The sequence below is a fragment of the Mauremys mutica genome, chromosome 1 (assembly GCF_020497125.1).
Source record: "Mauremys mutica isolate MM-2020 ecotype Southern chromosome 1, ASM2049712v1, whole genome shotgun sequence".
Lineage (NCBI taxonomy): Eukaryota > Metazoa > Chordata > Testudines > Geoemydidae > Mauremys > Mauremys mutica.
This window is the reverse complement of record NC_059072.1, coordinates 244,566,874-244,582,573: the sequence shown is the minus strand read 5'-3', so window position 1 is coordinate 244,582,573 and position 15,700 is coordinate 244,566,874. Positions and strand designations below refer to the sequence as shown.

The following is a 15,700-nucleotide window of genomic DNA, read 5'->3' as shown; positions in this document are numbered from 1 at the left end:
TACAGCTATAGTATTTTTATAGTGTACTTCTGGAAACAACTGTAGCTGAAACAAACAACTAGCAGCTAACAGTGAAATGTATGTGGAAGTTTGGAGGCAGGCATTTAGGGGGATTTTTGTCCTCTTTTCCCCCTCCCTAGAAGTAGGGACTACAAAGTTAAGACAATGATGACTGCTGAGGCAGCACACTAGAAGTGTCCCAAGGAGGAGAGGAGACAAAGAAGATGGTCAGATGTGGCAGCTGTGGTATGTACATCTGATGGAAGCTACTTATGCATAAACTGTTACCTGATAGAGCCTTCATGGCAGAAAAGATTCAAGGACTGGAGATGACGACAGAATTCAGATGGGGAGTTGATGGATTTAATCTAAAAGAGGAGGTGGCACAAACAACTAAATATTTGTTCATCAGGTGTCCACAAAAGGATCTGGAGGGCAGACTGCCAGAGGAGGAGGGTGATCAATGGAAGAATGTGACCATGAAGACAAGGAAAAGACCAGCTAGTGGAGGTGAAAGAGAGTTGAAGGAGGAGAAGAAACAGGCAGATGGGATGTCGAGGAAGAAAAGAAGGGCAGTCAGTCCTTGCAGAAGAGAGAATGGAGATAGTCCTGTCACTAGAGCTAATAGAGACAGAAGAGTTCATTATCTGTCAGGAACAAGGATACAAGATGTGGACGTGAAGCTCAAAAGGATCCTGATGGGAGTGGGGGAAAAAAATCCACTGACTGCGCTGCATGTCAGAATGAATGACCTTGCTTGATTCCCAATGGACTAGATCAAGGATAATTACAGTAGGGTTGGTAAGATGCTTAAAGACGTGGAAGCTCAAATGATCTTCAGTCCCTACAGAAGGAGGGTGAAGATGTGGCAAAATAATGAAGATGAATAGATGGCTCAAGGACTGGTGCTCTGTGGAAGATTTTGGGATGATCAACCATGGGAAAGCATTCACAGAAAGAAGACTCTTCTCAACTGATGGACTCCATTTGATTACCTGGGATACTAGCCTTCTGGAATCAAGACTGGAATGATTATTACTTTTTATTGATACTTTAAGAGATTACAAAATCAAAATAGGCTTCAAACTGCTGAAAGGTAAAATAGTTATTTAAAAACATTTCAAGCATTTCCTCTCTCTGTTTTCTTCCTCCTCAGCCTCTTCAGTTAGTAAAGTCTTAAGGAATGAGCACAAGACAGATAATTGGGAATGTTCTAAGCTCTAATCCTGACTCTGCCCCTAGCTGTGTGGACTAGATCAAGTCACCATCAACTTTGTCTCCATATGAAAAAGGGGATAATATTTGCCTATTAACGTCATGGGCTTGTGAGGATTAGTCAGTCTGTATATTGTATATGGTTTTATAAATATATAAAATATTAAGTATTATATCCTCTCTATCCCTCACTCTCCATGATTTTTTAAAAAGTCTTGTCCCCAGTGTAAATGTAGAAATATTTTTCATGTGGTGTTTCAAAACTGAATTGGGCTGATGGTGGTTAGAATTCTCCCAAAGCAAACAAATAATGCAGACAATTACAGAAAAATCATTCTTATATTTGTTATTTTCTAAAAATTTCTATCCTATTGAATTATGTTCAGGTCAGCTTACAGCAGCACTAAGCCATGTGGGAAACTGCACAGATGTTGCATGCCTCCAAAACACCTATATGTGCTCTTTTTGAATGCCTCAGCCAACTGCCTAAATTGCCCCTTATGTCCTTGTGACAAAGTGGGTTATGTTTGTATCAAATTATAGACTCTATTTCGTATTATGCATTGAACTTGTATTCTACACTTGCCCAAGGCAAGCCTACTGAATTGCATTCCAGACAGCAGCTCTGCCCAGGAGATGTTTGCACCACCTCATTGAAGGACTATCACCGAAAAGCCATCAAGCTACTGGATTTGATGGTCTCTAAGCTGCTGGCCAACTCCCATGGAACAGCAGCAAAGAGTCTTGTGGCACCTTATAGACTAAAAGACGTTTTGGAGCATGAGCTTTCGTGGGTGAATACCCACTTTGTCGGATGCATGTCCCATGGAACAATGTTTTTTCTATAGAGGGGGCCCACAGGGGATGCATATACAATTGAGGCAGGGGGCTGGAGAGTTCCAGTGGAGTACATGGCAAGAAGACAGGCTATTTAAGGCCGGGGGTGGGAGGGAGCAACCATAGCCGTCTGTAAGGACTTGCTGAAGAGAGGGAAAGAGGGACTTTGTTCAGCCTGAACAGTGACCAACCTCTGACTCACAAAAGGGAAAGCTCAGACATGGGGAGGGTGTGCCTTGGTACTTTTTGTTGTTTTCAGAAATCTGTAACTTCAATACTTTTAAGAGTAGAATTTCTGTGCTAAAGAAATACTTTTGCTAAGCCTAAGTTCCTTGCTTTCCTGCTATATTGTCCCATAGGGGTTAGTTAAAGTAGAAGCCCAGTTGTCCACAGCCTAGGTAGAGCTTTGGGAAAGTGTATGTAAGCAACTGGGTGCTAGGGAGATATAAAGCACTGGTTTCAAGGTCTGGGGAGTCTGCACAGAAGAGTCTCACATGCCAATGAAGGACTCTGACAAGAGGTCTCCAAGTATGTTTGTCAGATCCAGAGCTAAACAGTTACTAGACCAGGGGTCGGCAACCTTTCAGAAGTGGTGTGCCGAGTCTTCATTTATTCACTCTAATTTAAGGTTTCGCGTGCCGGTAATACATTTTAACGTTTTGAGAAGGTCTCTTTCTATAAGTCTATATTATATAACTAAACTATTGTAAGTAAAGTAAACAAGGTTTTCAAAACGTTTAAGAAGCGTCATTTAAAATTAAATTAAAGTCCTGATCTTACGCCGCCAGCCTGCTCAGCTCGCTGCCAGCCTGGGGTTCTTTTCACCTAGGCCAGCAGCGGGCTGAGCACGGCCTGCGGCCGGGACCCCAGACCTGGGTGAGGGGGGTTTCAGGGGTCAGGGCAGAGGGCTGGGGGGGAAGTTCAGGGATCAGGGCAGAGGGCTGGGGTGTGTGGGGAGTGCAGGGCAGAGGGCTGGATGTGTGGGGGGGTTCAAGGGTCAGGGCAAAGGGCTGGATGTGGGGGTGCAGGGCAGAAGGCTGGGTATGTGGTGGGGGTTCAGGGCAGAGGGATGGGGCTGTGGGGATGTAGGGCAGAAGGCTGTGTGTGTGTTGGGGTCAGGGGAATTCAGGGCAGAGGGCTGGGGGGTGCAGGGCAGAAGGCTGAGTGTGTGAGGGGGTTCAAGGGGGTTATGGCAGAGGGCTGGGGGTGTGCGGGGTGTAGGACAGAAGACTGAGTGTGTGTGGGGCATCAGGGAAGACTGAGCGGCTCATGGCAGGGGGCTGGCAGGGATATGCCCTGTTCCACCCCCTTCCCCAAGGCTCCGTCCCTACCTCTCTCTGCCTCCTCTACAGAGCTGCCTGCACACTGCCGCTCTTCCCCTCTCCCCCTCGCTAGGGCCATCAGCTGATTGGCGCAGGGAAGGAGAGGAGGCGGGGCAGGAAAGCACCATGCTGGGGAAAGAAGCGGGGGAGAGGGAAGCTTGGCTGCCACAGAACCAAGCTTCTGCCTCCTGCCCCCGCAGGGGAGAACAGTGGGGGGGGAGGGGGGGGGTTGAGGGCCAGGACTGCGTCAGGTGGCTGCGTGCCGCTCAAAATCTGCTCGCGTGCCGTGTTTGGCATGCGTGCCATAGGTTGCCGACCCCTGTACTAGACTCTGCCAAGACCCAGGTGATACAAGATGCATGTGGGACACAGCAGTTAGGTACATTTGCAACAGACTGATGTCCATACAGAGAGGATACTGGGCCAAGTTTTAATAGTCCTAAAGTTAGTTCTTTTTGAAAGCAGGAAGCAGAAACTCCCAAATAAAAAAACAACTAAAAAACACACAAAGAAAGACTGACCTATAATAAATTACATAACCCTCCAGAGTGTATATGGAGCAGGATTGGTGAGAGGTAAACTAATGATATATTTTAAATTTGCTTTATATTCATGTGCATATTTCATGCAGTGTGCCAGGTATATTCATATTTATTTTTGTACATCTGTATTTTAAAACAAAGTTTTCCACTGTAAATTTAGTCTTGAAACTTCACAGCAAGATGTTAAATTATGCAATAAATTTTCAAAGAAAAAGAACTGCAGGTAAGTAATTTGCTTTCTCCAAAAGATGTTCATCCCACTAAACTCCCACTCTTGGAAACCCAAAGGCTCAAGGATTGTCTCTAAACTACACCAAGGACTAATTTGGAAATATGAAAACAAACTGTTTTAAAATAGGGAACTAATGTACTTCCAACAATGAAAAATTGAGGATTAAATGCCAGAGAGTCCCAGAATGAAAGTAAAGAGCTATTTCCAAACAAATAATACCTACTGGAGGGAGTAGGGAGCAGAGTTTAAGCACCTTAAATGGGGAACAGGTTCTGTAACATAAATAATCCAGTAATGGATTCCTACTCAGATGACAACTTTGGGTAACAATGCTTCATAAAGGTGGTGGCTTTGCAAGTAACCTGTGCAGCAACACATTTTAGGCTGGCAGCTGAAGCAGCTCAGTCCTGAAGAGAGTCTTGACGTGACCTTCAAGCTTCTCTGGCTGTGGCAATGAGAACAACAGGCACTTAGTGGAGGATTACTGAAGTTGCTACCAGATATCAAGAGCTGTGATGGCTCTGAGTTGGAAAGATGAATTGTGCTTTCCTGATGAACAGAGCATGACATTTCAAAGAAATCAGTCGCTTCCCGAATGCACTGATTTCCTTTGAATGCATGTGCTGCCTGGGCGCTGTGTGGAATTTCTAGTACAGGCTGGTGACAGTGAAACATAGGATTGTGCAAGACTCTGATGTGGAAGTATTACTGTAGATATAGCCTCTCTTTAGACCTGCAAGAAAGGAACTGATGCCAATGAAGAGTCTTTGCATTAAATTTGGGTGTCTGATTCAGAGGCCATGGCCAGAGTGTTGAGCTATGTGTTGGATTTACTTGCATTTTTGGAAGAGACTGGGATGGCTATTGGCCACTCTCAGGATTGAAGGCACAGGGTGACATCTGAAAGCAGATGATATGATGTAAGACCACACAGTCCTTGACCAGACAAGTAACACTCATGCCTCTCTGTAAGGGGCATATGTTTGGGCATATTTTTGGAAGCTGCTGGAGTCTTCCTTCTTCCATTCTTTCAAAAGCGATAATACAACAGAAATGAAGCATCAAAGAGACAACTATGCACTAAGCACAACGACAAGAAAAGCTGTAGTGTTGGAAACAGGAGGGCTCAAAATCCCTAGCATTTCAAAGTCTTGACACCGGAAAGAATAAGGAGAGAGATGGGGGGCCACAGAAACGAAATGTCTTGTCAACACCTGCCTTGAAAGGCTGGGAGAGACAGGACACCTGCCCTGAAAGGTTGGGAGAGGCATCAGTGGAGATCCGATGTAGTGCGAGAATCAGGGGAATAACCTGGATGTACTGAAGAGGCAGGCAATTAGATCTTGCCACCCCAAATTAAGCAGGAACAGGCTTTGAAAGTAAGACTAATCAAAGGAGGAAATTAGAAAGGGATATTGTGTGAACTTAATAAGTGGGCAGGAAGGATGAGACAACTCAGCTAAGATAGCAGGGACAAACCAGGCACTTGAATGAGGTCTGTGAAAAGAACAGTTATGACAAAAACTTGACAAGTATGAGTCAATTAAGTTGTACTGTGGAAGTATGGAACTAGAAGTGGGAATCCAATGAAACCAAAATGTTTGGAGAAATGAAAGTTATTATGGGGACAAGAGCCCTGTTGCACTGGAGAGAGGGGAGGAGGAAATCCAAGAAAAGAGACTCATTTTTTTTTTTTTAAATATCAATTCTTGCTGTTTGGCAGTCACATGAAGAGGGGAAAATATCAAACAAATAAAACGTAAGTTTTCCTTGTTTAGTTGAAGTCAGTTACAAGCATTTGGCCATCTGTGATGCTGGCACACGGCTTTAACAGAGTCTAGGATCCGAGTAGAGAAATTATAGTAAACTAAAGTAAATCAACCTGCATATTCACAGTGCAATTAGCAAAACTGAAAAGTGATTATGAAAATCCCTGCATTCTAACTGGCTGACAGACTTTACTAGCTGGAGTACATGGACTGAATACTGCAGTTATTTTTCTAATTGTACAATGATTATGTAGATCAGATATTCAGTTCCTGGCACTCTGATTCTGGTTAACAAACAAAATGTACCATTTTGTGTATTAAGAGCAACTTTGTCTGGCAGACTGCAGAAATGCTGCAGTTGGTGATGCATAACCATGTGGTTTCTTAGTTATGTAGTTCCAGGTTCTTTATTTCTGCAAGTGTGATATCAATAATCATTGTATAGTTATTGCTCAAAAATATGCAGATCCTCATAATCTGACTGGCTAACAATCATTTTTAGCCCAAGTGCAGGGATCTGAATAATCAGAGTGATTCCAATCACTGTCTCATTAGCTCATGTAACAAAATTTTTTAGTCTGTGTGTAAAACAAACATGGCAGCCTCAGATTCCTTTCAGCTCCAAGTTCTACAAGGAAAAAATCTTAGAAAAACACAAAAATGGGGCTGCCAAACTGTTGAAAGGAAACAGTTTTGATTCATTTCTCTTTCTATGCATGATAGGTATTTTACAGCAGCAGACCACCCTGCAGTCTTTAACGCATTTATCCTGACAATATGAAACAGAGAGACTGTCTAATGTGACAGGAAGTCTGTGGCAGAGAAAGAATTGAATTTAAACCTAACTCCTAGACTATTGCCTTAACCACTGAGTCATCCTTCCTCTATTAAATTCTTTTGGACTCTCTCTCTTCATGTGTCAGCTAGGCTCTTATATCTATAATATGTGTGTGTGTGTTTTTTTGTTTTCTGGAGTTTTTCTTCCCAACTGTAGGAGAATTTAAAGAAGTCCTGCTGAGAAGTGCCTTGCTGACCTGTAGAAAAGGAAGGTCCAAAAGAATTTATTTACTTTTCAATAGTTTTATAGCCTTTTTTAAAATTTCTTTTTCGTTTTGAAGTATGAATGAGCATTTCTGCATAACTAGACCATGCCTCCTGTTAACCTGAAAATAATCACACCCTGGGCCAATAAAGTCAGCAGCCCTGGATTCTACTCAGCTCTTACAAACAGGAACACATCTAATTATTACTATCATGCTGCTTTGGAAATTAGCTAACTTGCAAGCTGCAATAATCAATATGGAAAACAAGCACAAACTAGATGATACAAGTTTCCATACCAGGCCAAGGATCGTTCTCTCTAGTTCCGCAACCCATTTCCCACAATATGCAAAACTTGTTGTTTTCTATTTTGCTAAGTATTTGACTAATCAACTTGTTTTCAAATGTGTGCAATGAGATGTTAAAACTCTAGGAGTATAATTAGGGCCCTACCAAATTCACAGTCCATTATGGTCATAGGATTTTATAAGTCATAAATTTCAGCTATTTAAATCTGAAATGTCACGGTGTTGTAATTGTAGGGGTCCTGACCCCAAAAAGGAGTTGTGTGTGTGTGCGCGCGCGTGCGAGAAAGCAAGGTTATTATTGGGGTGGGGGGTTGTGGTACTGGTACTGTTACTTCTGCACTGTTGCTGGTGGCGGTGCTGCCTTCAGAGCTGGGCGGCTGGTGAGCGGCAGCTGCAGCACAGAAGGAAGGATGGTATGGTATGGTATGGTATTGCCACCCGTACTTCTGTGCTGCTGCTGGTGGGGCACTACCTTCAGAGCTGGGCCCCCGGCCAACAGCCGCTGCTCCTCGGCCGCCAAACTCTGAAGGCAGCGCAGAAATAAGGGTAGCAATATTGCGATACCCCCTAAAATAACCTTGTGACCCCCATGCAACTCCCTTTTGGGTCAGGTCCTCCAATTTGAGAAACACTGGTCTCCCACCGTGAAATCTATAGAATATAGGGTGAAAGCATCCAATACATCAGATTTCACAGTCCGTGATGTGTTTTTCATGGCTGTAAATTTGGTAGGGCTCTAAGTATAATTTAGGGAGACAAGGTGGGTGAGACCACCTTTTATGGGACCACCTTCCGTTGCGTGAAGGAGAAACTTTTGAACTCAATAGAGCTCTTCTTCAGGAGTATAATTTGACATGCTATTAGGTCGAAGTGCAGGGTTGTAAATTTCAGATACTGTATTATGCTACCATCTGCTAGTTGTTACTAAATTAAACTTCTAAAAAAATGTTATTTCAGTGAGAATTATATTTCTAGACTGAAAACCAAATACTACTCCTATAGAGAAAAACACTAATTAGACATAGGTCTTGCAGACACAAAGTGGGTCAGGTATTATCTTTTATTGGACCAACTTCTATTGGAGAGAGAGACAAGCTTCTGAGCTACACAGAGGTAAAGATATTACCTCACCCATCTTGTATCTCTAATATCCTGGGACCAACTCACCTACAACAGTGCACAGGTCTTGCAAAGAGACAGCCAAAGGATTTTCTTGCTTGTTTTTAAATGTACACTTAAAGGTTTATTTTTGCAAAAAGCTTCTGTTGCATTTAGCTCAGAGGAACTTTAAACATAATACACAAAACCCATCTAATTACTGCTTAATGTACTTACATTCGGCTAGTTTCAATGTTTTCAGAGTGAGGTTCTCCTGGTGATCTGCAAGATGCAGAAAAGAAATGTTAAGCATCACTCTTTATTCTAAGAGATTAAAACATGCTGGATAGGAAAATCAGAAAAGGAAATGTTATCTATATTGCTAGGTCTATAATGTTTAACAGTAATATAAACACTATAAACAAGCAACTGAAATATGACTTGCTTATTCATTTTTATTAGTTTAGTTAAACTCTGGGGGAAAACATGGTTTATGTAAATATGTAATGACAAAGGCTGAGAATAAGATTAAGGCAGGAATGATTCTCTAGTGAGAAAGGCAATGTTTTCAAGGCTCATATGACAGGAAAGTATAATAGATTTTTGTTGGTCATTTTCCCCTTCTAGGTTTCACAGTCAACTACGGGCCAAATCATCACAGCATGTTCTGTAGTAGTAAGGTGCACTTAAGTTCCTTTATCACCACAAAAACAGCTCTGTACCAAATGGACTGATCTTGCATATGGTTGAACCTTGTGTGGCGAGAGAGACTGAAAAGTTCAACAGAAGCGAAGTGTGAAGCACCCAACACCTGCAGTAGCTGAACAGATTCTAGTCACCTCTCCCTCACAATGCTGTGCCCGTGAACTGCAGCCCTACGCTTACTGTAATCCCACAGAGCTGTTGGTGGTGAGAGACTGGGGGAAGGTGCGGGGGTTACATGTATTTTTCTGCTCTTCCTTCCCAGCTTAAATAGATTAATGTTTTAGAAGGTGAACACCCCCAGCACCCTTTTCTTAATTATAGTTAAGCCAGCCCAGCCCATTCAGGTCACTTCCACCCCAGTGGGGGTAAGGGAGAAACACTGCCTCAGCTAAAATCATTCTCCAGTACCAAAATCATTGTGTCAGCTATGAGAATTATCAACTCTCACAGCTGCTCCTGAGAGGGTGGGAATCAGCCTTTCCCAGATGAGAAGACGACTCTGGGATTGCATTATATAGCCTAGCAGACACAGGATTTAGTCCTAAATGCTTAGCTAATTACCATTATAGACAATGTTCCTGAGTAATTGAGATTTTTTTTTCCCTGGAGAAAAGTTTTAACATGAAACACACAAGTGAATTTTTAGTTACAAAAAGTTTGTATTTGAATAGTGTGCAAGGCTCACCTAAAACTATAAAAAACGATAAAGCAAATGAAATATAATAAATGTGTACTGCCAAATCACTCTACTGCAAATACAAATATCAGCCCTTATGTACTACAGTGATCTGCCACATTACAGAAAACTCAAGGAGAAAAACTGTCAGCCCATCCAGTTGCTTTAATTTTTTTTTGTATTTACAACTGATTTTAATAATTTTATAATACTGTTTTGTATAGCTTTAATTCTGCATTTAATTACTTACATTGTACATATATAGCTAAAGATAAACCAAATATTTCCATACTGATTTTTATTCTGTAAGCAACTTTCGATACTAACTATGTTTTAATGTCTCCTCTGGGGGATAAAGGTTGCTCTTCCACTCCTAAATTTTCTTACATAGAGCATAGGGATCATTCTAATTACCCCTCATATTAAATATGAAGGAAAAGCCAGTGGAGATGATTATAAGGGATAGCTCAGTGGTTTGAGCAGTGGCTTGCTAAACCCAGGGTTGTGAGTTCAGTCCTTGAGGGGGCCACTTAGGGATCTGGGGCAAAATCAGTACTTGGTCCTGCTAGTGAAGGCAAGGGGCTGGACTAGATGGTCTTTCGGGGTCCCTTCCAGTTCTATGAGATAGATGATAAGTATATCTGACTGAAATCAGAACCTGCAGGAAAGTCACTGACTAAAACTCAGTCCAAACAAGACACAAGTGAACTTGACTGGGAGAACTGTAGCATCTAGAGGAATGGGCAGGGATTGTTTGATCTTTTCCAATAGGGTTTAGTCGGATGTTTTATATTAATCCATTCCTGCTCTTGAATTTTCAAGCAACAGCTGTCTGTAGCTTAATCCCTCTCCACTATCTCATTTACAGAATGACTAAAGGTATAGCTACACTGCAATGACAAATACAACTTCCTAATCTTCTACTCCCAATGAACAAGCAAGTTGCCTTCGTAACTCTGAACCTCCAGCAGCTTTCTAGAAAAGAGCCTCAATATCTTTTCTGAATGTCACCTTAAAAGCTGCAATGTGGTCAATATCCATGTGCTAGCAGAATTAAATTGAAATTACACACACACACACACACACACTATAGTGAGCCAGTTCCATTCACCTCTATATTTTCATAAACTGATGGGCAGACAAAAAATAGCTGCTGGTATTAAGGGAATTGAAGAATATCAGCAGTTTCCAATACAACAAAATGCAGCAATACATTCAAAATGAGAAGGGAAACAGAAGAAAGCAGACACCAGGCAAACAACAACAATAAAAAATAAAACAAAAGGATGTAGGTACCAGTCTTTGGCACCAATTTGTTGTAGAATATATCCCTATACTCTATATTCATCCCATTTGGTCTTCCAGAGAGGTGACACCACTAGAGAGTAGGCACCCAACTCCAAGCTGTCCTACAGGCTGACCAGTTTGTTTATTTTTAAACTAATATAGACCTTTAGAGGTTTATGGAAAAAAAATCAAGCAACTTCAGAACAAGTACAGGATCTCACAAAACTGTTTCCGTAGATACAAAGTGCAAAATCCCTATAAGTATTTTTTCCTAGGTTTCCATTGGTCCTGTTTATAATGATTTAGTGAATTATTAATTTTCTCATTAAACATCACAGATTAAAAAGGACAGGACATATTTTTAAAAAATAAAGGATGTAAGAATAATATCAAGTTTAAAAAAATTCAAGCTAAGCTTATAACACTCATTAAAACAGTGTGGGAAATCAATTTTATTACAGAACCAGAAGTTCACTAGTTTGCTGAGAAGCTATTTATTAAGATCAAATAGAATTAACAAAATATAGTACTACTTTTCTAAATATGTAATATACTGAAGACACAATTACATTATACTTAAACTGCTAAGAATACATTAAATAACATGCTGAAATGTTTCCTTTCAACATAATTTGTTTAAAAATCTGAACAGAAGAGTTTTAAGTTACTTTACAATAACAGTTTTAACAAGACGCCAGAGCAAATGCTCTTACAACTTTCAACCTTGAATTAGATTGCAGAAACTGTGATCACAAGACACCAACTAATCTGAATACTGCAGCATGAGCTAGCAAATTCAAATGATGGCTCACTTCCAACAACACTGGGAGCAACTTCTCCATTCTGCAAGCCACTCCTTTTACCTCCACTGTAACTCCCTAGGAGAGAAAAGTAAAGGTATGCAAGTCTACTGAATTTCAGTATCATCAAGTTTCCTGGACTAATGTTTTTAGCAAATACTCACTAATTAAATGCATATTTTAATAAGATGCTGGCAAGATATTTTTCCATCATGAAATTTTATACTGTTATAACAGTAGTTGGAGGCTTGAAATTGTGATCTGCTTCTTACCAATGCTTTTCTTAGATCTTTGGCATAAGTGGTTTCCTGTTGAGGGATGGACATGAGTCCTAGGATGCTGACATTTAAGGCAGCATAGGGGAGAATTACATGGACTTTCACATCAACACAAGAAAAAGTGTAGGTCAAAGGTTAGGTCTCAACTAACTGTCACACTGTCCTTTCAAAAGCTACTTGTATTCCATTTATACAATTACCTTCAAAGTCATATGAATCAACTATTCTTTAAATTATTATACTAATGATAATATTTAGTTCATTCACAAAAATACCATTAAATCTTTTTATGTTTACCTTTTACAAGTTGTGGCCATTCGGTGACATCGGGGTGATCACAGTTTTGAGTCACTGATTTAAAAACAGGTTGTCACACCAGTCGTTAAGTTGGACTACACCTAGGCTTAACAACTCTAAATAAATTAAAAAACAGTTAAAAGTCCTTAAAAGTTAACATTTCCAGCCAGTACACTGAATAAACATAACACAAAGAGGTAAAATAATTACAGATGCTAAAAAATAGTTTTAGCTGATAAACTTAAGACTATGCTGCCAAAGAGAATTATAGGGCCATTCAAAACCAGCTATGATTTCTACTTTTATTCACTATAACAGATGGAACTGGTCCATATAAGTGAACTTTAATACTAACCCTGAAGTTTGTTAACTCAGTAAAAACAAACACACAAACCTCACTGATCAATGGAAGAGACTTCATTTCAATATAATGAACACTCAAAGATTTGGAAACATTACATAAACATGAATTACAGTTCAGTTCTCAGTATACTACTATATTTGATAATATGTTTCCTTTATATAACTCAATTTTAATTTGTTTCTAGAAAGATTGCTGGGTTTCAAGGAACTTCCGTATAGCTTATTTTTTTGCTATGTTTTTCATCTAAAAATAAGCAGAATGATCAAAGTCCATGCATGAAACCGGTCTGATATTTTACAGGAGCAATAAACTTTACAGTGTTTGGACATCTCATTAGCGTGTTAGCCCCATTTATATTACAGATTTTTTGGCTTCTTCCATTTAAAAAAACAATTATTTTACCTGTAAATTGTTTCCTGTGATCTGTCTCCACTGGCATAAATTGTAGGGTTGGTCCTCTACTCTGTCAGGCAGGTGGCAGCCAATGATAACTCAGCAATGCTCGTGCCCAAAGCGCCCTGGGACCACCCCAGCTGATTACTTCCATGTCTGAAAAGGAACCAGTTAGTCTCTTACCTATTTCTATTATCTGTCCTAAACTAAAATTAATGGATAAAAAACAATCCTCCACACTTAAAATCAGCCCATTCTCTCCTCCTCCATCCCACTCCCACACTCCTAGCAGGACTGGATAGGAGTATAGAATACAAAAAAACGTGGATCCTATATCCTGTGATGGAGTCAGCTCACAAAAAGCAATCAAAAAACTAGAAATTTACCTACCGTATATACTTGTTCATAAGCTGAATTTTTTTTTAGTAAAAAAGGGAAGCACCAGAGAAGGGGGTTGGCTTATGAACGGATATAGCGAGGGAGAGGTGGGACACAACCCCTCCCCGCTAACAGAGGGAGCAAGGAGAGGCAGCATAGCTAGCAGAGCCAGAAGGGAAGAGGCAGGGCCAGAGTCTCTCCACTTCTGTCCACGCTGCTCTCCCCCCAGCCTCCGAAGCAGCTGCAGCTCTGAGGCTGGCAGGCTGCAGCCATGCCGCTTGGCCTGGCCCCCCAGAGCAGGCTTTGGCCGTGCCGCCGGCCCACCGGAACATGCTGCTGCCGCGCCGCCTGGTCTGGCCAGCTGGAGCAGGCTGTGGCCACGCTGCCCAGCCTGCTGGAGCAGCTCCAGCCAGGCCAGAGACATCATCTCCTGGCCCTCCCCAGATAAGGTGGGAAGGGATGGGATGGAGAGAGTGTGGGGGTCCGGGACTAGGGGTGGGGTCATGTGGAGGATGGTCACAGGGGTTACTCCCCTGACATCCAGCTTCTCCCCCCAAAAAAGTTTCCTCACCAGTTGCTGTCCCGGTAAGCTGCTGGGGCGCTGGGACACTTGGTTTATCTCCGTGCCTGCCGACGCTCAAGGTAAACAAACCATCTCGGCCCACCAGCAGCTTATCCTGATGGCCCGGGAGCCAAAGTTTGCTGATCCCTGAATTATAGGGTGGGCTTATGAACGGGTCATAAAAAATTTCCATTTTTACTTATCCATCTTGGGAGAGTCGGCTTATAAACGAACCAGGTTATGATCGAGTATATACGGTAAGTTGATCTCCTAATGCAGAAGGATTCATTCAAGACAAGCACTCCCTTTTGTTTGAACATATGTATATATGTTACTACTGCATTTAGTGAGTGAAAAAAAAATTTTGATTTTAGTTTTTTCTAAAAATAGTGATCAGTTAATAGCCAGTGGCCACACAAGTCCAGCACTGTGCAATAGCTAGGAAATTTCCTTCAGTGAGCTCTCACTCTGACCTGTACAGACCTTAGAGATCTAACTAGCACTATCTTCGCACTATCTTCACATACAAATGAACAAAGGTAAATGGCCTATTGAGGTTAAAAAAAGGCTTCAGCATTCTGCAGCTGACTACCACATCTGCTAATGACGAAAACACACACTTATTTGGTGAATAATCAGGGAGTGCATGTGAAGGCTCGATACATGTCACCCAGCAAAGCCCCCCCTTTTCAGCTGAACAGGTCACAAGGACCCTTGCAGAAGGGAGCGAATGTTGACAAGCATTAGCAACAGCCACCAACTCTCTTCACTGAAGTATATCATAGCTCATTAACAGCCTTAAAGGCTTCAAACTTTTTGAAGTTTCCCAGCTCTGTCACTGACTCACGAGGACAACTCATTTCACTATTGGGCTTCAAATTCTCCATCTGTAAATGCAGTAATGATACTTACTACCTTTGTAATGCAGTCTGAGATCAACAGATGAGAAGGGCAAGGTGAAAATATTACTAATACCAATATCAAAATAGTGACATGACATTTCCTTCCCACATCTAGGGCTGAATGAAAGGGAAATAGGAAAGGTGAGTGAAAAGATGGGGGGAGAGGGAATCTATTCTGGAACTGCAGAAAGGGTTATTATCCCTGTTCTTCTGTCAAACCTAATGGCCACAAAGAGGAGAAATCTAAAACAATCTAGATTAACGGCTGCAATACCTTTGAAGGCGCCTGAGTGAGGAAGGAATGATAAAAAAATAACCTTTTCAAAATCAAATTAAGGCTTAAAATAGCTGAGGACCTAATGGTAGAAAAGAGGGGGATCTAAATGCAAATCACTATTTCCAGGAAGTTGGCACAAGGTTTAAAAGCCCATAGAATAGACTGCCACATTTCCCTAAGACCATCAATGGCAGAGATATGAATCCTTAAGGTAGTGGTTCTAAAACTAATGTCCATGGATCAATTAGTGGTCCACAGAATGAAATATCTGTGATCCAAGCAAGAGGTGGTGATGCAAAACAGGATGAAAAAGTTTACAGTATTCCTTCGAAAATGGCACAAGACCCGTCTAAAGGTTGTCATGCCCTATCTTCTTAATTTGCTTTAGCGAAGAAAAAAAGCCCTAATCGGAAGCAA

The 15,700-nt window shown here is 41.4% G+C and overlaps 1 protein-coding gene across 3 annotated transcripts in view; it reads right to left on the bottom strand.

The window, feature by feature from the left end:
• Positions 1-15,700, bottom strand: part of UBE3A (ubiquitin protein ligase E3A) — a 90,180-nt gene that overhangs the window by 38,711 nt on the left and 35,769 nt on the right. Inside the window, exons 3-6 of one of the 3 annotated variants that reach the window (XM_045005182.1) lie at positions 13,174-13,320; positions 12,408-12,523; positions 11,845-11,910; positions 8,602-8,646 (exon numbers count right to left, since the gene is read on the bottom strand). In XM_045005182.1, the coding sequence (XP_044861117.1) occupies positions 8,602-8,603 (2 nt within the window). In that variant the 5' untranslated portion in view covers positions 8,604-8,646; positions 11,845-11,910; positions 12,408-12,523; positions 13,174-13,320. The remainder of the gene's footprint in view (positions 1-8,601; positions 8,647-11,844; positions 11,911-12,407; positions 12,524-13,173; positions 13,321-15,700) is intronic. The other 2 variants (XM_045005164.1, XM_045005173.1) reach the window with 2 other exon arrangements.